Source organism: Mastigoproctus giganteus, chromosome 1, assembly GCF_048544385.1.
Source record: "Mastigoproctus giganteus isolate SK-2022 chromosome 1, ASM4854438v1, whole genome shotgun sequence".
Lineage (NCBI taxonomy): Eukaryota > Metazoa > Arthropoda > Arachnida > Uropygi > Thelyphonidae > Mastigoproctus > Mastigoproctus giganteus.
This window is the reverse complement of record NC_143575.1, coordinates 2,935,412-2,956,162: the sequence shown is the minus strand read 5'-3', so window position 1 is coordinate 2,956,162 and position 20,751 is coordinate 2,935,412. Positions and strand designations below refer to the sequence as shown.

At 36.7% G+C, this 20,751-nt stretch overlaps 1 protein-coding gene across 1 annotated transcript in view; it reads left to right on the top strand.

Annotated features, from left to right (window-relative positions):
* The first annotated feature begins 2,201 nt into the window (after positions 1 to 2,201).
* The window catches only part of LOC150090495 (pyroglutamyl-peptidase 1), a 91,086-nt gene continuing 72,536 nt past the window's right edge, over positions 2,202 to 20,751 (top strand). Inside the window, exons 1-2 of the mRNA XM_090378186.1 lie at positions 2,202 to 2,363; positions 17,042 to 17,086. Coding sequence (XP_090234312.1) covers positions 2,282 to 2,363; positions 17,042 to 17,086 — 127 coding nt within the window. The 5' untranslated portion in view covers positions 2,202 to 2,281. The remainder of the gene's footprint in view (positions 2,364 to 17,041; positions 17,087 to 20,751) is intronic.

The window sequence follows — 20,751 nt, the reverse complement described above, 5'->3', positions numbered from 1 at the left end:
AAAAAAAGTAACAATGGAAAAAAAATAATAAATAAATAAATAATAAAGATTATAGACTTTCAGATTGAAAAATTACAGTTTGAATATATGGATTTTAAATAACAAGGTAATGAATGACAGAAGGAATATGCATGTTTATCTAAAGCGTCCAGGTAAACACCAGATGGAAAGGTATTTCTGCCTCAATTTTGTTATCTAAAATTAATTACCATATGTTGGCTCATTGGATTATTTTGAACTGTTTCAATTTCTTATTTAAAGTACAATGAAAAGTATCTGTTTAATTAGTCTAAGAACAAAGACATTTTGTTCCTATGGAAACTTCATTTTCGGCCAAAATTTCACCAGGAAATTGAACTTTTTGTTTTGTTCAACCTAGATTTAAAAAAAGAAACTGGAACTTTCTCAAAGTTTAAGTTTTGTATTCTTATAATGGTAGCTACTAGGTTTATAGTTGTAGATTTTCCTTTCAAGAAAAATGCCTGTTATTGGGTATTCAGCTGCTGATGGAGAGTTGTATGCAGTATTATTTATTTTATTATTATTATTATTTATTATTATTATTATTATTTTTCTTTAAATGATTTCTGTATTGTGTATGCTACTTAGAGCAGCACAGCAGTGTCCACCTGGAATCACAATATTGTAGGATCGAGGAGGGTACCTCAGGATTTTTTTTCCCTTTCTTTTTTTAATGCGTTATCTTATCAAAACATTTTGGAACACACCTGGTCCAGCAAACTATTATCTAAATTCGGAACCGGCAGGTGAACATGATTTAATGCCTCTCATGTCTGGCCAATTCTTGCGATATTTTTGTTAATGATACAAAATTAATTCTTTCCCTTTTTATTTCAAAATCGCTTCTACCCCCGTCTGTAAGCTGTTGTGTATACAACTGCCTTTCCTTTTAACATGGGTCATGTAGGTCTTGACCATGGATAATTTAATTGATCACCCATGACATTTATGGAGAGGTTCTAGTTTGAATTCCTGTGAATCCTTTTCAAGTGGACGCGAGTTAACCTATCGATAATGAAAGGATAGCACCTATCCAGTTTTTAGTTTCATTCCGCAGACAGACAAATTGGCCTTTGAACATATAACTCCTATGCACGACTTAGATAAAATTATACCATAAAGAAAGGATTCCCAACTTTTTAGACATTCGGAGCCCCACATCAGAAAGAAAAAACATTCTGGATTTAAAAAATAAAAAATACACTAAAAATAGAAACAGTCGGTCACTAGCGCCAGATATTTACATATATAACACAAGGGCCAGATTTACACATAAGCTAAACAAGCTACAGCTGAGGGCCTCACATTACAAAGGCCTAGCTTCATCTTAAAAAAAAAATCCATTTTTAATATTGTCACAGGTGAACTGTAAGAGAGAAGTGGCTCATACCATGTTATAGCTTAGTGCCACAACAAGTTTAAATCCGGCCCTGTATACACACGCACATTGACAGTTCAAGGTCACTCAGAAAAGGCCAAATTTACTTTTATGCACAGGGTATTCTGATTCTATTTTATAATTTTAGAAAAAAATATTAACATTTTAAAATTTCCTTGCGGAGCCCCAGATAACTATGGCGGAGCATAGTTTGAAAAACCCTGCCGTAGGACACAGTTTGAAGAACCTTGCCATAGAGCTCTAGAGTCAATTAAATGAGCATACAGAACCCATTGTAACACGTGTTGTTATAGAGTACTTATTTTTAAAAGTCAGCTGGGATTATTTTATTGATTTTTTAAGTGAGGTCTATCAGCCTTGCATATCCTGTTAGAGGAGCAAATCACAGCAGAATGGAACGAATTCTGTTTGTAAATTTAAAAAGTCAAGTAATAAAGAAATAACTGAATAAAAATGACAATATATAAAATGTTTTAAAATATAATTCGATAGATGGACAAAAAAAAAAGTGATCCTGTAATATTTACACGTGAAGTAGTCCATGTATTTGAAATATATGGGTTTTTTTTAAATTACTTCCAGGTTTAGTAAAGATAAGAACTGCAAATTATTTGTTAAAAAAAAAAAAAAAAACCCGAAGTTTGAGAATTTTAGTAACGACCTTAAAATACTGGTGAAGTCGCCATCGTTTATGTAATTTGGAGTTGAGTAGTACAAGAAAAATTTTCCAATCAATCAAATTATGTTACGAAAATCACTGTATGCTCGCCAACGAGGAATATACAAATACATAAACTTTTAATAAAGACTCATAAGTTTAGCATTGAAATGTATAAGTAGTTTTTGCATTTTTGCTACTATATGGATTTTGAGCAGTGTGGGTTTCCGAATATTCCAATGATGGCACAAATAAACGAGAATGAAATTTCTGACGTTCGACCAGGTATGAACCTCTAATTCTTTAGCAGTAGCTTATAATACTGCTAGTATTATATACCTAGTGTTTGTATGTGGAGGCACATAGAAGTAATGTATGTTACTATGTGCCTGGAGGGGCGTGAATGCGCGTGACACGAGAAAATTCCAATTTTAATCCCCATCTCAGTGTAAATCTCCTGTTGCCAAGAATTAAATAAAATGTAGTTTAATCATAAATTTATTTCAGAACTTGTTTTGCGTATTTTATTGTTTTAAGCATTTTTTTTTTTTTTTTTTTTTTTTTCATGGATAGCCAACAATTTATTATCAGGTCAATTCTTATAAATATGTCATGATTTTTTGCTGTTTAGAAAAAAAACCAAAAAAAAACCTAAATATATATACAACGATTTATCAAAGTGATCATACAAATTCAGATGGTTTGATGTAAGTCCACTAAAAAAACACGCACACACAAGACTGGATTGCTGTATGTTTTGAAGCAAAAATTGGGATAAAGTGTTATTTTTACGTCTCTATACAAAAATTTATACATAATTTTAATTAAAAATAAAATGGATTTATTTCCCAAAAGTAAATAAACATTTTCCTTCAAGCAAATAATTAAATAGTTTCGTTTTTAAAAACAAATAACTAAAAATACACAAGAAACATATTTACTTGTTCTTTCCATTAGATATGGCATATTGAAAAATTCATCTTGTTTTTTACCTGTGTTTGTGTGTGAGAGAAAGTGGAATATATGATAGTTTTTTTTTTGTTTTTTTTAAATATATATGACAGGATATGTGATAGTATAATAGTTCCAAAAACTGTAGTGGGATGCCAGGACAGAACACTGAAAATCAGAACAGTCCTGAAAAAACCAGGACATCTGGCAGCCCTACATGTTACTAATTTAAGACTTTATGATATCTGAAAATGTTATTCTGATTAGATGATTACATTCTGTGGAGAGAAAAAACGTCAAGGCCAGGAAGGTTAACACTTTTGCTGCTGGCGTTTCTGATGATGTTTTTGACCCAGGATTGAATCAATCTGGATTGAAAAGCACAGAGACATTTTTGGACTTTTTTCTCACACCTGGTGAGTATGTGCTTGGTACACCCAGGGTCCTGAGCTGGATATCATCATTCATCTCTTTCTTGGTGATTCCCTTCTACTTCTCTCTCTCTCTCAGGGTAACTCAGAAAATTTTTTTTTTTTTGGCTGCTGCAGCAAAAGCCTCAGTCTTCCTTGCACCATATGGCTAATGGTAATAACACTATGACTATGACTGAATTAATCAGTCTCTAGTGAAGGTTGCTTGACAAAAATATCTGGATTTATTTATTCTGTCAAATTGGAAGAAAAAGTTCTAAAAGTAGGGTAGCTTTCCCCCAAGCGGATTAAAAATCAAGTGCCGCATATTTTTGCGAGGAAGCAGTGAACGTGTTCAAAAATCAGAAAAAATTAATCAAGCAGTTTTGACAATGATATTACAGAGTATAAACTATATATTGAAATACATATATACAGAGTATATACTGAAATCTACTGTAAATGACAACAAAAAATTTGTGGCTTTTAATGAAAATAAACCAAATTAATAACTCAGAATGAAATAATTTGTCCCTTGATAATGAATGATTTTGGTAACACATTTAAAAAAACAAACAGTCTTGTATAGATTTGGTCAAACTTCATCAGAGCAGTTTTCAATAAATTTAGGTCATCATAGACAACCAGTTAAATGCAAGGGTACATTTATACACATCATCCATAGTTCAAGCCTACTTGACTGCTAAGTTCTGTGATGTCTTTTTGTTATCTGTATGTTGTGAACTCCTTAGACCCTATATAGTCATCTTGGTGTGTAAACAGAAAATTTATTTACTTATCTGTTGTACTATGTAATGCTGTTTGCACATCAGGGAAAGTTCTCTAAAATTCCTTGACTCATACTATTATTATTATTATTATTAGCTATATGGTGCAAGGAAGCCTGAGGCTTATGCTGCACCGCCAAAAAAAAAAATTTCCCCAGTTACCCTAAGAGAAAGAGAGAGAGAGAGAGAGAGAGAAAGAGAAAAGTAAAAGGGAATCACCAAGAAAGAGAAGAATGATGATATCCAGCTCAGGACCCTGGGTGTGCCAAACCCATACTCACCAGATGTGAGCCCCTGGGGTTAAATACCCAACAAGAGAATTTTGGTTTTCTTTTGGATTGCAATTATTATTCGGTTATTAGTATTAGTAAATGCCAGAAGATGCAGGGAGGTTTTGCTGCATCACCAAAATTCTCATTTAAATGTATATATACACCTACCTTACCCTTTCCACTGTCAGAAGATACTGACTGAGCTGTCCCCCATTAAATTTTGTCAGAGTGTTAACCTTTGCCAAGGGAGGTCAAGCAAAATTCTTTACCAAACATAAACATCCTGAGGACTAATCTATTAGTTTTCTGTAGTAACCTGCATTTATGTTCCCTGGTATTTTTGTCAGATTTCAGTGTGAAAAATTCTCCCATTCCTCCCCATTGGCATCAAGTTGTGGAGGAAGAGACAGGTGGGTCAGCTGTTCTGGATCCAGACCAGTGCCATAAGTTATAGAAAGATGGAATTAGAGGAGAAAGGTGGACCTAATTAGGTTGCCTAACCTGGAGCCAGTGCTGGATCGCAGTGTTCCCAACCCCTAAATATTACCAGCTCAGTAAGGTTTTTGTCCAGTAAGTTGTATGAATACACATTTTCATAGTCTTTCCTCTTATGAATACCCATTGCTCTTCTCGCCAGCCAAGTCACCCATATGTAGACCCTTTCAAGAAATCAATGTCATTAGATCTGGCATTGAGCTCAAAGGCACAATCTTAGGTAATCCAGGAGATAAACCCCAGGGGTTCACATCTGGTGAGTATGGGCTTGGCACACCCAGGGTCCTGAGCTGGATATCATCATTCTTCTCTTTCTTGGTGATTCCTTTCTACTTCTCTCTCTCTCAGGGTAATAGGAATTTTTTTTTTTTTTTTAGCCGGTGCAGCATAAGCCTCAGGCTTCCTTGCACCATATGGCTATTAATAATAATAATAATCATTGGTGGGCCAAATTAATATTTTGCATCAATTTTCATACGAGAAAGTCCTGTGATGCACCCTTCTCCCTCATGCATCTCCATACCTTTTGTCTGGGCACTCTATCATATGCTTTTTCCAGGTCTATGAACACCATGTGCAACTCTACTTGCATCTCCCTGTACCTTTCCTCTAGAGAATAATGTTCACTAAATTATCAATAGGACACCACAGCCTTTCCTTGCTGCCTGTGTATTCTATTGATATTGATTTGAATGCTCAGAAATCTTCATATCCATCTTATATTCATATTCAAAACAGTAAAGAAAGAAAGATCCCTTTCTTTCTTTTTTTCTGTTTTTAATTCAACCCCACTAAGTGTATAATTTATTTATGGTTTGCTATTGCCCAAGTGTAAGAGTTTTCATTTTGGTGCATTAAAACATAGCTGCCACTTTTCTGACACTTCTTTCAGATTGTTCAAGTCATCCTGAAGGAGTGCTGCATGGTACTGATCATTAACTACTCTACCAATCTTTATGTCGCATGCAAATTTTGACATCAAGCCTTCTATTTCATCGATGTCGTTTATGAAAATCAGAAACAACAATGGTTCGAGAACTGAATCTTGGGGGAACCCAACTTAGGACTTTACACCAATCTGAAGAATATCCATTAATCACAACCCTCTGCCTTCTGCTCTGCAGCAACCCAGCAATACATCTGACAATTTTTACAGTAATACTAACATGTTCCAGCTTATACAATAACCTTTCGTGGGAAACTGAGTCAAATGCCTTGCTAAAATCCAAATAAACTATGTCGAAGTTATTCCCTACGTTCAGCTCATTAGTAACTGTGTCAAAATAGCTTACTAAGGTAGTTAAACATGATTTTTCTTTAACAAAACCATGTTGTGTGTTATTCAGAATGCCATATATATCTAAATGTCACTGGATTGCACTCTTAATCATTGCTTCTATGATTTTCCCTACCACTGAAGTCAGACTAACTGGTCTATAGTTACCAACTTCGCTTTTTAAACCACATTTATGTATTGGTGATATTTTGGCACTTCTCCAATCCAAAGGAATCTCCCCTGAGTCCAAAGATGCCTGGCCAATTAACTTCAGTGGTTCAATATGCTGCCTCTGAAAATTATTGAGTATGTGCCATCAGCTCCAGGAGCCTTACCTTGCCTTTATGCTTGAATGATTTTCTAATTAACACTCATCTGTAATTTCGAAATCACTAATTTAGCATTAGCATTAGTAGAGGCATACGATGCAAGAAAGCAAGCTTATGCAGCATCAGCCAAAAAAAAAAAAATGCTCCCATTTCACCCCTCCATTTGTTCCAAATGCCTGTCCAGCTGAGCCTTAAACTTATTTAGGCTATCACTTCCACGACAAGGGATGGAAGTCCGTTCCACCAACCAACCACTCGCTGGCTAAAGGCAAATTTCTACACATCTATTCCCATGCCTCCGTAGCCAGGTGGGAAGGAGCAGCAGTGCGTAACACATGCCTCTTGATTAGACCGGGGTTCGAGCCCATCACCACCAAATACGGAGGATGCGGAAAGGGCAGGGAATGACCACTGCATATTCCTGGAGCAATATGGTCTTAGTTGCTAATGCTCCTAAAAACCAAATAACAAAACAAACAAAACAAAACATCTATTCCTCAATTTGAATGTGTGCACCCTCAGGTTCTTCATCTGAGCAAGAGGAAGAATCCTATCAGCATTCAGCTTGCTCAAGCTATTCAAGGCCTTATACACCTCAATCAGATCGCCTCGCAGGTGCCTAGTCTCCAGATGCTGCAACTTGCAGAATTTAAGCCTTTCTTCATAAGCACACCCCTTTGTTCCTCTCACCAATCTTGTTGCCCTTCTCTTGTACTCGTTCGAGCAAATCTACATCCTTGCTAAAATGAGGCCGCCAGACCTCTGAAAGTGTGGTCTGACCATTACTTTATACAAAGGGATAATCATCCCCTTGTCTCTGTTAGCAAAATTAATATATATCATTAACAAAACTCCATGACCTGCTCTGGCAGCCCATCTGCACTGCTCAGAGAACTTCATATCTGACTACACAATTACTCTCCCAGGTCTTTTTCATTCTCCACCTCCCTGAGTGTAGTACCACAGAGTTGGTATGTTTCTCTTGGGTTACTGCTACTCATATGCAGTACTTTGCATTTGTCAATGTTAAACTTCAGTTGCCACTTCTCAGCCCATTTGCCCAATTTATCTAGATCCAATTGGAGAGTAACATACTGTCTTTACCGTCGTTAACAACCCTGCCAACCTTTGTATCATCTGCAAACTTGGACATTAAACCTGATATATCTTCATCAATATCATTGATAAATATACAAAACAACAATGGTCCCAATGCCTGGGGAACTCCACTAACAACATTTGTCCACGAAGAGCAGTGGTCATCAATTACCACTCAACCATCCCTTTATCCATTGTAGCAACTTACCCTTAATGCAATATCTATTGTGGGTCGGAAAACTGCTAGCTTGGGGGGATACAAAGAAGAATAGGTTAACAATAGCCACTGGCAGAGGTGAAAGAGATTCTTGCACTGCTTCTATTGGAATGAGCAGAAGCCTGAAAAACAAGATTCAGGATATTTCTGAGATTGCTGGGAGTCATTGCGGTACAAGTAAACACACGGGTTGTGTTAGGGTAGCTAAAAATATAAATAGGTGCATGTATACTTGCGTGTACACCAGTGCTAGGAGTTTAGTAAATAAATTTGATGGATTTGAGGTATTGCTCAAAACATCAAAGGCAGATATTGTTGGGATATCAGAGACTTGGTGTCACACAGATATAAGGAATGCAGAACTGGAATTTGGGGTGTACAACGTCTACAGAAAGGATAGACTGGATGGGAAGGGAGGAGGGGTTATGCTATTAGTTAAGAAATACATAAAATCCAAGGAAGTGAAGCCAGTGGACATCGCTGGACAGTGCAGTGTCGAGTCAGTTTGGTGTGACATAAGCATTGGGAGATCAAAATTGAGAGTAGGAGTGTGCTATAGGCCTAATGACTCTGATGAGTATAATAAGAAACTGTACAGGGAAATAGTGTGGGCCAGTAAATCAGAGTGTCTTATAATGGGAGATTTTAATTTCCCAGATATTGACCGGAATTTGGGGGCTGGTCACTCACACACTAGCAAGGCTTTTGTGGATTTATTGGATGATTGTTTTCTACATCAGCATGTTCGGGAGCCAACTAGAGGGAGGAATACTCTTGATTTGATTATCAGCAGTGATTCTTCATGCATTAAGAATCTGCAGATAAATGAACCACTAGGTGGCAGTGATCACAATGTGCTGAAGTGGGATTTACTCAAAGAGGTAACTACCATTAGGGGTAAAGGGAAGGGTTATTGCTTTCGTAAAGGCGACTATGATGGAGTGAGACAGTATTTAAATTCTATACAGTGGGTCCAACTGATGATGTTACCAACAGCAAATGCATAATGGGAAGCATTCAAAGAACTTATCTTGGAAGCTACTAGGCTTTACATACCAACTAAGAAATATTGTTCAAGGTTTAGGCCTAAATGGATGTCAGATGAACTGATGAGGCATATTGGCAGAGAAGAAACATGCATGAGATACATACAAATTAACACATGACACAGAAGCCTATGATAGATACAAGTTGATCTGTAACCAAGTTACAAAGGAGGTTAGGCAGGCGAAGGTAGATTATGAGAAATCTTTGGCAAGGGATGCAAAGAAAAACAGCAAAGAGTTCTTTACTTATGTAAACTCTAGAAGGAAGGGGATGAATGAGATTGGTCCACTTGATATCGATGGGTGAACTGTTGATGATCCTGCTCAGGTAGCTAACAAACTAAATGAATATTTTGCATCGACATTCACACATGAGGAGTTATTTAGCGAGGGGAAAGCCAGAGGTGTATTCAACTCTAGCAGTAAGCTAGAGAATCTTGTAATAACTGAGAGTAAAGTGGAGGAGAAATTGTTGAAGATAAACACAAGAAAGGCACCCGGGGTGGATGGGATCTATCCAGTTATATTAAAGGAGGCAGCAGAGGAAGTAAGCAAACCCTTAGCCATAATTATGAGAGCTTCCTTGGACTCAGGGAAGGTACCCACAGACTGGAGATGTGCAAATGTGACCCCAATTCACAAAGGAGGATCAAAGGCTGACACAAGCAATTATAGACCTGTGAGTTTAACTTCTGTTCCAGGAAAATTAATGGAGGCACTAGTTAAAGAAGCACTGCAGGATCATTTAGACAAGACTTCAGTTATAGCTCGGACACAGCATGGTTTTGTTAAAGGGAAGTCTTGCCTGACCAATTTGATTGGATACTATGATGCAGTCACAAAGGAACTGGATGCAGGGAATAACTTTGATATTATATACTTGGATCTTAGAAAGACTTTTGATACTGTTGCACATGGAAGACTGCTGCACAAATTGGAGCAGTGTGACATTGGAGGCAAATTGCTGCTGTGGATAAAGGGGTGGCTGAGGGGGAGAAGACAGAGAGTGGTAATCAATGGACACTGCTCGTCGTGGACTAATGTTATTTGTGGAGTCCCTCAGGGCTCAGTGTTGGGTCCATTATTGTTTTCTGTATTCATAAATGATATTGATGATGGTATATCAAGCTTAATGTCGAAGTTTGCAGACGATACAAAGGTAGGCAGGGTTGTCAAGGACACTACTGACACTACCCTGCTGCAACAGGATCTGGAAAGGTTGAGCAGATGGGCTGAGAGGTGGCAAATGAAGTTTAACATTGACAAAAGTAAAGTACTACACATGGGAAACAGCAACCCCAGAGCAACGTATCAACTCTGTGGTACTACACTGACAGTGGTAGAGAATGAAAGGGACCTGGGGTGGTTGTGCAGGCAGATATGAAGTTCTCTGAGCAGTGCAGACGGGCTGCAAGAGTAGCTCATGGTGTATTGTCAATGATATATAGGAATTTTTCTAGCAGGGATAAGGAGGTGATTATTCCCTTGTATAAGGCAATGGTCAGGCCACAACTAGAGTACTGTATACAGGTCTGGAGGCCTCATTTCAAGAAGGATGTAGAGCTGCTGGAACGAGTACAGAGAAGGGCAACAAGATTAGTGAATGGAACAAAGGGGTGCTCTTACGAAGAAAGGCTTAAGTTTTGCAAATTACAGTGTCTGGAGACTAGACACCAGCGAGGTGATCTGATAGAGGTGTATAAAGCATTGAATGGTTTTGAGCATGCTCAATGCTGATGGGATTCTTCCTCTCGCTCAGAATAATCACGTGAGAGGGCATAAATTCAAATTGAGGAAAGACAGATGTAGGATAGACGTGCAGAAATTTGCCTTTAGCCAGCGAGTGGTTGGTTGGTGGAACGGACTTCCATCCCTTGTCGTGGAAGTGATAGCCTAAATAAGTTTAAGGCTCAGCTGGACAGGTATTTTGAACGAACAGAGGGGTGAAGTGGAAGTGGTTTTTTTTTTTTTTTTTTTTTTGGCTGATGCTGCATAAGCTTGCTTTCTTGCATCAAATGCCTCTACTAATGCTAATGCTAAAAAATGCTATCTCTCCAATTTGTACAGCAGTCTTCCATGTGCAACAGTATCAAAAGCTTTCTTGAAATCCAAGTATATGATATCAAAATTATTTTTGGCATTCAGTTCCTTTGTGACCACATCATAGTATCCAATTAAATTGGTCAGGCAAGACCTCCCTTTAACAAGCCCATGCTGTGTCTTAACTATTACTGTAGTCTTGTCTTAATGATCCTGCAATGCTTCTTTAAAAACCAGTGATTCCATTATTTTCCCTGGAACACAAGTTAAACTGACAGGTCTATAGTTACTTTTGTCACCTTTTGAACCCCCCTTTGTGAATTGGATACATTTGCACACCTCCAGTCCATCTGGACCTCCCCTGAGTCCAACGAAGCTCTCATAATTATGGCTAATGGTTTGCTTACTTCCTTTGCTGCCTTTAATATAACTGGATAGATCCCAACCGCCCCAGGTGCCTTTTTTATGTTTAACTTCAACAATTTCTCCTCAACTTTGCTCTCAGTTATTACAAAATCACTTAGCTCCCAGTTAGAATTTGGTAAATTTCTGGTACTCCCCATGCAATCTTTTGATTGTGTTTAGCATAAAGATCTTTTTAATAAGTTTTGATCTTATGGTTTGCTAGTTCTTTGTAATTGGGTGTTCAGTTTTATCTCTGACCACTGACTGCTGTGATGGTAGTTGGCTCTCTGTCTTCTAACTTCTCCACTAATGCTGGTATTCCTCACGGTTCAGTTCTTTTTCTCACTCTTTTCCATTTGTATAGTAATGACCTTCTTACATTGACTGGAAATCCTATGCATAGTTTTGTTGATGATAGCACATTGCATTCCACCTTCCAATTTGAGAAACCTTGCCCTGCTCAAACAGCTTCAATTTCTTGAATATCTGCTAGCAATCCTTTAAATGCTGATCTCCAGTTAATTATACAGTCGGGAAAAGAAAACCTTAGTTGATTTCAATCCTATAAAACTCAGTCCTGTCTTATATCTCTCAAAAAAGGATTCGTCTGCTCCTATGCTTATATTCGATGACACTACAATTATGACACTACAAGATCATGTATCGCTATTGTGGATAACCCCCACTTCTAATCTCATCTAGTATAAGCACATTAGAAATATTGCTTCCTCTGCATCTAAAAACTTGGTTTTTTCTTTTGCTCTCATACTATTTCTTCTAAACAGCTGTTCACTCTGTACAAATTGCATATCTGCCTTATCTACCATGGAATATTGTTAACACATCTGGGGTGGTGCCCCCAAAATCTCTCTCAGTCTTCTGATTTCATGCAAAAGAGGATAGTTAGGTTAATTAATGACTCATCCCAAACAGTCTCTCCACTCTCTGTCTCATTGATGTTCTGTTTCTGCTGCATGCCTTTACTATAGATACTTCCATGAGCAGTATCTTTTCTATAGATACTCCCTGTTCTGGATTGTCTTCTGTAATTCCCACTCTCTCTTTCAAAGCAATCTGAACACTTGATGTAACCAGTCAACATCCTTTTATTGTCCAACTTCAAGCTCACAGAACCAACTTTTCTTCTTCCTCATTTATTCATTCAACTTTTGTTTTATGAAACAACATTCCTTCTTATGTTTTTCATGAAAATTTCAGTTTACAGAAGTTTAAATCTAATGTCAACGAATATCTTCTTTCATCATCTCAATCTCCATCCCATGCATGGTACTAAGTACTATAGGTTCTAATACCTCTTGTGTTTGGGGGTTTCATTAAAAAAAAAAAAAAAAGTAGAGGGACAGCCAGCCAGTTTGATTGTCCAGCCATCTTCTCCATACACTTCTACCAGCTTACTGTTGATGGTACTTCTTGACAAGCCCTGACCCACTCATATCAGTTGACATCCTGCACCTTCTCTTTGTTCTACATTTCCAATGCAAATGTTCACCTCATGTCTGAACTCACACTGATACTCTTGGTGTTGCATCATGTTTGGATAATGCTGCTCCACATGACCAACGGTTCTCAGCACTATGACAGGCACCAGGAGAAATAGAAAGATGTTACTATTTTCATTGCAGTTGTCATTTTTGTAAATAAACTGGTGTGGATTTATGGCTCCTGAAAGTTATTTAATGAACATCCCTTATAGTATTCATTCTCCCAATATTCAACTTGTCCTTGGAAAAAACTTAAGTAACTATAAAGGATGTATTTGAGTGTTTAAAAGCAATGAAATTAAGTCACTGTTAAACAAAGTATACTTTAGAAGGGAATATATTAGGTCTATTTGTAGCAGCTTCTGGAATCAGATTGTAGATTATTGGAATAAGTTACCTTCCAAGTTGGATAAGGCAGAGGAGTTGGTAAAGATCAAGGTGGAAAAGGATGCTCACTTTTTGACAATAGAAAAAAAAAGTCCATTTTCTTTCTTCTAAAACTAATACTGTATCATTAGAAAATAATACATAAAAAAAAAATAAATATAATCAGAAAAAATAAATGTATTTAGATATTATGATTACACTGGTACCCTGATTTTATCGGGATTGGGTTTTAAAAAAATGAGACTAAAAGTGAAATAACACATGTTGGGATACCATTTTCCCATGTTAAAAGTTGTAAATACCAGAGATTACTTCTTGCAGGGACATTGAAACACCTTATACTGTGTATTATTTTAACAACAATTGAAGTAAATAAAACACATCATTATATGGAAAGAAACATTTTATTTCAAAACAAAAAGAATGAATCCATAACTGAACAACTATAAACAAAACAAAAAACATCAAAAACTTAATTTACTTTGACCATGAAAAGGTCAAAGTCATCGGGAGGCTAGCTTTATTTTCTCCACTTAAAATTATTCATAAAAATTTGTAGCATCAGATAGTTCTTGTACCATCTTTAAGCTTCACTCTGTGGCTGGAGCATCTTTAGAAAAGATCTCCATAGCCATATCAGTTAAGTGCATTGCTTGAAATATGTGCCCTCTGTGAAAGCTTAGTTGTCATGATATATTGCTGTTCTCAAGTAGAGGGATTAGGGCTCTCTCTTTGAATTTTTCTGGAATTTTCAGCTTGCTCAGCATGCACATCAGTCCATGGCACATGCTTTTGCAGTCAAAATATGCATGTGGGAAAAGGGGAACAAGCACTGATGCTAATAGTAGTGTCCTCGTCATAGACAGTCTGTTGTGTGAGATAAACACACCAGAGAGTTTTTAAGAGTGTAGTTATTGTATTTCAAGCAGGAAGCCTTTAGCAGTGACAGTTTTAAAGATTTATTTATATTTTGTGCATACAGGACATGTTACATGCAAGTCAGTATTATCTTAAATCTGGCAAAATGACACAAACATTACTTTTTTTAAAACTCTTAATGAGACATGCACGCTAATTTGAAGAGTAGAAAAATGGTTGGGGATTCCCAGGAAAAAAGACAATGTAATGTTTAACAATGCCAGATAGAATTTGTCATATTTTGTATATGATGCAGTTTTGAAACAATGCAAAACAAATCAGGGTACTGCATTATCAAAAGATTAACCTGGGTAAAATAGAGCACTTTTCCTAATGAAAAATTTGTTTATTGGAATGTTACAATAAGAAAATGCATTATTTCCACCCACTAGCAATTTCAGTTAATGACATCATTTCAGCCAGCAGATAGTTAATTGTTGAGGCAAACATCCATCTGATGCTCTATATGCTCGTTTTCTTGCATCATTTGCCACTACTAATACTAATGAAGATACTAAAATTAGCATGTCCTTATTTCTGAGTTAAACTGAGTAGTTTTGTCATTGGACTAGGATAAGACATCCCAAACTTGACATACACTCTAACAAAATAATACACTTGAGATAAGCAGTTATATTTTGTAATTTCATATAGTAATAGTAATAAAGCATGTGATCCAAGAAAGCAAGCGCATGAGCTTATCAGCCAAAAAATAAAAAAAAATAAAAAATAAATTAATTAAAAAAATAAATAAAAAATTCACACAACCATTCCCTCTAAAATTTGTCCACTTCCTCCTTGAATTTATTTAAGCTATCAACTTCCACAATGACAGATGGAAAATTGTTCCAGCAATTAACTACCCACTGGCTAAAGGCAAATTTCTGCACATCTATTCTACAACTATCTTTCCTCAATTTGAATTTATGCCCCCTTAGGTTCGTAATCTGAGCAAGTGGAAGAATTCAATCAGAATTCAGCATGCTCAACCCATTCAAGGCCTTATACACCTCAATCAGATCACCTCACAGGTGCCTAGTCTCCAGCTGCTGCAATTTGCAGAACTTAAGCCTCTCTTGGTAAGAGGATCCCTTCATTCCCTTCACCAATCTTGTTGCTCTTCTCTGTACATGCTCCAGCAAATCTACATCCTTCCTAAAATGAGGCCTCCAGACCTATATGCAGTACTCAAGGCATGGCCTGACCATTGCCTTATACAAAGGGATAATCACCTCTTTTTCCCTGCTAACAAAATTCCTGTATATCATTGACAAAACCCCATGACCTGCTCTTGCAGGCTGCTTGCATTGCTCAGAAAATTTCATATCTGACTGCACAATTACTCCCAAATCTTTTTCATTTTCTACCACCCTAATTGTAGGACCACACAGTTGGTATGTTTCTCTGGGGTTACTTCTACCCGTATGCAGTACTTTTCATTTGTCAAAGTTAAACTTTAGTTGCCACTTCTCAGCCCATCTGTCCAAATTTTCTAGATCCTGTTGCAGTAGCATACTGCCATTACTGTCATTAACAACCCTGCCAACCATTGTATCACATGCAAACTTTGACACTAAGCCTGATATACCTTTATCAATATCATTGATAAATATACAAAACAACACTGGGCCCAACACTGAACCCTGTGGGACTCCACTAATAATATTAGTCCACGAAGAGCAGCGTTCATTGATTACCACCCCTGTCTTCTCCCACTCAACCACCCTTTTATCCATTATAGCAACTTACCCTTATTACCATTCTGCTCCAATTTGTACAGTAGTCTTCCACGAGAAACAGTGTCAAAAGCTTTCCTGAAATCCAAGTATATGATATAAAAATTATTTTTTGCATCCAGTTCCTTTGTAACCACATCATAGTATCCAATCAAATTTGTCAGACAGGAATTTCCCATGCTGTGTTTGAATTATTGCTGCAGTCTTGTGTAGATAATCCTGCAATGCATCTTTAACCAGTGACTCCATTATTTTACCCAGAACAGAAGTTAAACTAACTGGTCTGTAATTACTAGTGTCACCTTTCAATTCCCCTTTGTGAATTGGGGATATATTTGCACATCTCCAATCCGTGGGAACTTCCGCTGAGTCCAAGGATGCTCTCTAATTATGACTAAGAGTTTGCTTAGTTCCTTTGCCCCCTTCTTTAATATAACTGGATAGATCCCATCCACCCCAGGTGCCTTTCTTATGTTTAACTTCAACAATTTCTCCTCATTGTAGCAGGATACAAAATCATTAAGTATCCTGCTACAATTTGATAACCTTCTGCGATTTTCAAACCTTAATAATTCCTCATGAATGTAGATGCAAAATACTCATTCAGTTTGTTTGCTATCTGAGCAGGATCATCAACAGTCGAAACACGATGTCAAGTGGACCAATCAGATTCATCCCCTTCCTTTTAGAGTTTATATAAATAAAGAAATCCTTGCTGTTTTCTTTAGCATCCTTTGCCAAAGATATTTTGTAAGTATATAATTTTCTTAGTGTATTTCAAGTTTGAGGTGCCTTATCCTCCTAAATTCTTATGATAGAATTCCATAATTTAATTCAGAAATATTAGCATATCAATTTTGTGACTTATCAAACATTTTGTCTTTTCTTATTGTAACATTGCAGTAATATAAATCTTCATGTGGAAAAGTGTGAATTATGTACTCATATATTTTATGTACATGTATATATTTATCACCTAATAACCTTTTGGGATCATATTAGTAACAAAAGATTACCAAAATAAGAAATAAAGTTATGTTCATTTCTAATTATATTTCTATTTCTCTCTTTTTTTTTTCTTTTTTTTTATTAGATCTGGATTTAATATCCCATCAAGAATCTGTGGTAGTAGTAACTGGTATGTTATTTTTAAGTTTTTTGCTTTTTCATACATATATGCACAAAAAGTGATCCGATCATTAAATGAGTACTTGATATTATAGAAGGAGGAAGCTTGTTTATTCATATTCTGTTTACATAGATATATATGGTGATTATGAGGCAATTCATTACATGGTTAATTTATCTGAAGACAGTGAAAGATAGATGAATGATTGCTTCTGGAAATCTACCTCGACGGGGAAATTGTAGATTGCAGTTTACTCCTCGTGCAGACACCAGATTAGGAAAAGTTTGAAAATGAGGTTTTTGGAAAATGTTTCAAGATGTGACCAATTACAGTATGTATTCATATTCTTGATTAGATTCATGGCTGGGTATTGCTCTGATATCTGGAGAGTTTAGTAATTAATATGTTGATTACTTAACTCTAAAGAGAAGAATTTATAATGAATATGAAAGTGTTGTTGAAGGCAGTTTAAACATACAGAGTTATGTTTAAACTTGTACCCATTGCTGGCTCAGAAGAGGCATGATGGAAGAAAGATTTTTTTGATATGTGTGATTGTTTGCCTAATATTATATTATGTTTGATATCATGTTTTTTTATTGTCTCTGTCATGCTTCTAGCTATTAAGCAATATATTCATATTTTATAATTGCTCCATTCTTCCAAGTGACAAATGCCTTCAAGTTAAATACAGTATAAACAAAATGGTTATTTTATTTTATGAAAACTCCAAAAGTGAAAGGGATTGAATCCTGTAGAAATTAATATCGTGCATGGGTTGAAGGTTAAGAAGACGAAAGTAGATATTTGTTGAAGTTAAACTTGAATTTCTGTAGTTGTAATTTTCAGGAAATACATGTGAAGAGAGGTTGTTCCAGAAAACGGTATACAACTATTACAATATACAATATTAATTTTATGCATCCAACCTCTGAATTATGTTAATTACTGAAACAAGCCATGTTTGGTTTGACATTGGGGCTATTCATTACTTTTATTCAGCAGCAATGTTTATACATGGTATAAGAGTGTTTTTTAATTTAGACATCATTAGTTTATCAAACCACACATATTGTATACATTGAGTTATAATTTTTGTTACTTCTTGTGATTTTTATGCCATTTTTATGCCATTTTATGCCATTGTTAAAAAAAAATCCCTAGGAGTATGTGACTTTCTGATTTCAATCAGAGCTGTTTTACATGTGAAAGTTGACTGTATTTCTGTAAAATTTTAACCAACTGTATAGAGAATATCAAATTATCTTTTGTTCCTCTATGCAGGATATTCTGAGTCCATCATTAAAAATTTCCAAGTGGTATTGAGATTTTCTAATTTCCATCAGAACTCTTTTATATGTGCAAGTCTTGCACGTTTCTGGTGGATGATATAATCACACTGCCACTGTGGCAATTTCTGCATATTAACACCATAAGAAGATGCCTAGCTACAGTGCCCTTGTGAGATATTTTTGCACCCTAAGCAAATTAAGCATTTGTGTAGAGCATATGGATTACCAATAAAATTAAATAATATGCACAATGGCTAAGTGTCCCTACCCAAATGGTGCCTTAGGCATTTGCCTGAATCCTACCATACCATGACGGCACTGCCTAGCTATTATAAAATATGAAGCTGTAATTTTATGCTTAGATATTTAAATTACTAAGAGAAACCATGTTTATATACTAGCAAAACGTTTTCTTAATTTAGTGTAAGTCTTCAAATGGAACTAAAAATATTTCTGCTCATCAGCTAGTTATATTGGCTATCAGCAGAGCCGGAACTAGGGTGGGGTGTGTGGGGTGCCCCCCCCAGTCTTTTGTCCTCTAGCTCTAACCACTGGAGGTCAAATAAAGTTTTTCAAATATCTGATGATATTTCAACAGATATTTGAAAAATCATGTTTTGTCAATTCTGCAGGATATAAAATCTGTAACCCCTTTACACCTTTACCAATTCATTCATGAGTATTGTCTAATAGAATCTTATCTAAATATAGAAATAGCACTATTCAATTAAAATAATACACCTTCATTGCTTATTTTTAGTATTAGCATTAGCATTAGCATTAGTAGAGGCATATGATGCAAGAAAGCAAGCTTATTCAGCATCAGCCAAAAAAAAAAAAAAAAAAACCCTCTCCCATTTCACCCCTCCGTTCGTTCGAAATACCTGTCCAGTTGAGCTTTAAATTTGTTTAGGCTATCAACTTCAACAACAGGTGATGGAAGTCGGTTCCACCAACCAACCACCCGCTGGCCAAAGGCAAATTTCCGCACATCTATCCGACATCCGTCCTTCCTCAATTTGAATTTATGCCCTCTGAGGTGATTATTCTGAGAAAGATGAAGAATCCCATTGGCATTGAGCATGCTCAAACCATTCAAAGCCTTATACACCTCTATCAGATCACCTCGCCGGTGCCTAGTCTCCAGACTCTGTAATTTGCAAAACTTAAGCCTTTCTTCGTAAGAACAACCCTTTGTTCCATTTACTAATCTTGTTGCCCTTCTCTGTACCCGTTCCAGCAGCTCTACATCCTTCTTGAAATGAGGCCTCCAGACCTGTATACAGTACTCAAGATGTGGCCTAACCATTGCCTTATACAAGGGAATAATCACCTCCTTATCCCTGCTAGAAAAATTCCTCTTTATCATTGACAAGACACCATGAGCTACTCTTGCAGCTCGTCTGCACTGCTCAGAGAACTTCATATCTGCCTGCACAATTACCTCCAGGTCCTTTTCATTCTCCACCACTGTCAGTGTAGTACCGCAGAGTTGATACATTGCTCTGGGGTTACTGTTACCCATATGTAGTACTTTACATTTGTCAGTGTTAAACTTCATTTGCCACCTCTCAGCCCATCTGTTCAACCTTTCCAGATCCTGTTGCAGCAGCATAGCGTCAGTAGTGTCCTGAACGACCCTGCCAACCTTTGTATCATCTGCAAACTTAGACATTAAACTTGATATCCCATCATCAATATCATTCATAAACACCGAAAACAACAATGGACCCAACACTGAACCTTGAGGAACTCCACTAATAACATTAGTCCACGTTGAGCAGTGTCCATTGATTACCACTCTCTGTCTTCTGCCACTCAACCATCCCCTTATCCATAGCAGCAATTTGCCTCCAATGCCACACTGCTCCAATTTGTGCAGCAGTCTACCATGTGCAACATATCAAAAGCCTTTCTAAGATCCAAATATATAATATCAAAGTTATTCCCTGCATCCAGTTCTTTTGTGACTACATCATAGTATCCAATCAAATTGGTCAGGCAAGACCTGTCCTTAACAAAACCATGCTGCGTCTGAGCTATAACTGAATTCTCGTCTAGATGATCCTGCAGTGCTTCTTTAACCAGTGCCTCCATTAATTTACCTGGAACAGAAGTTAAACTAACAGGTCTATAATTACTTGTGTCAGCCTTTGATCCTCCTTTGTGAATTGGGGTTACATTTGCACATCTCCAGTCTATGGGTACCTCCCCTGTGTCCAAAGAAGCTCTCATAATTATGGCTAGGGGTTTGCATACTTCCTTTGCTGCCTCCTTTAATATAACTGGATAGATCCCATCCACCCCAGGTGCCTTTTTTATGTTTATCCTCAACAATCTCTCCTCCACTTTCCTCTCAGTTATTACAAAATCATCCAGCTC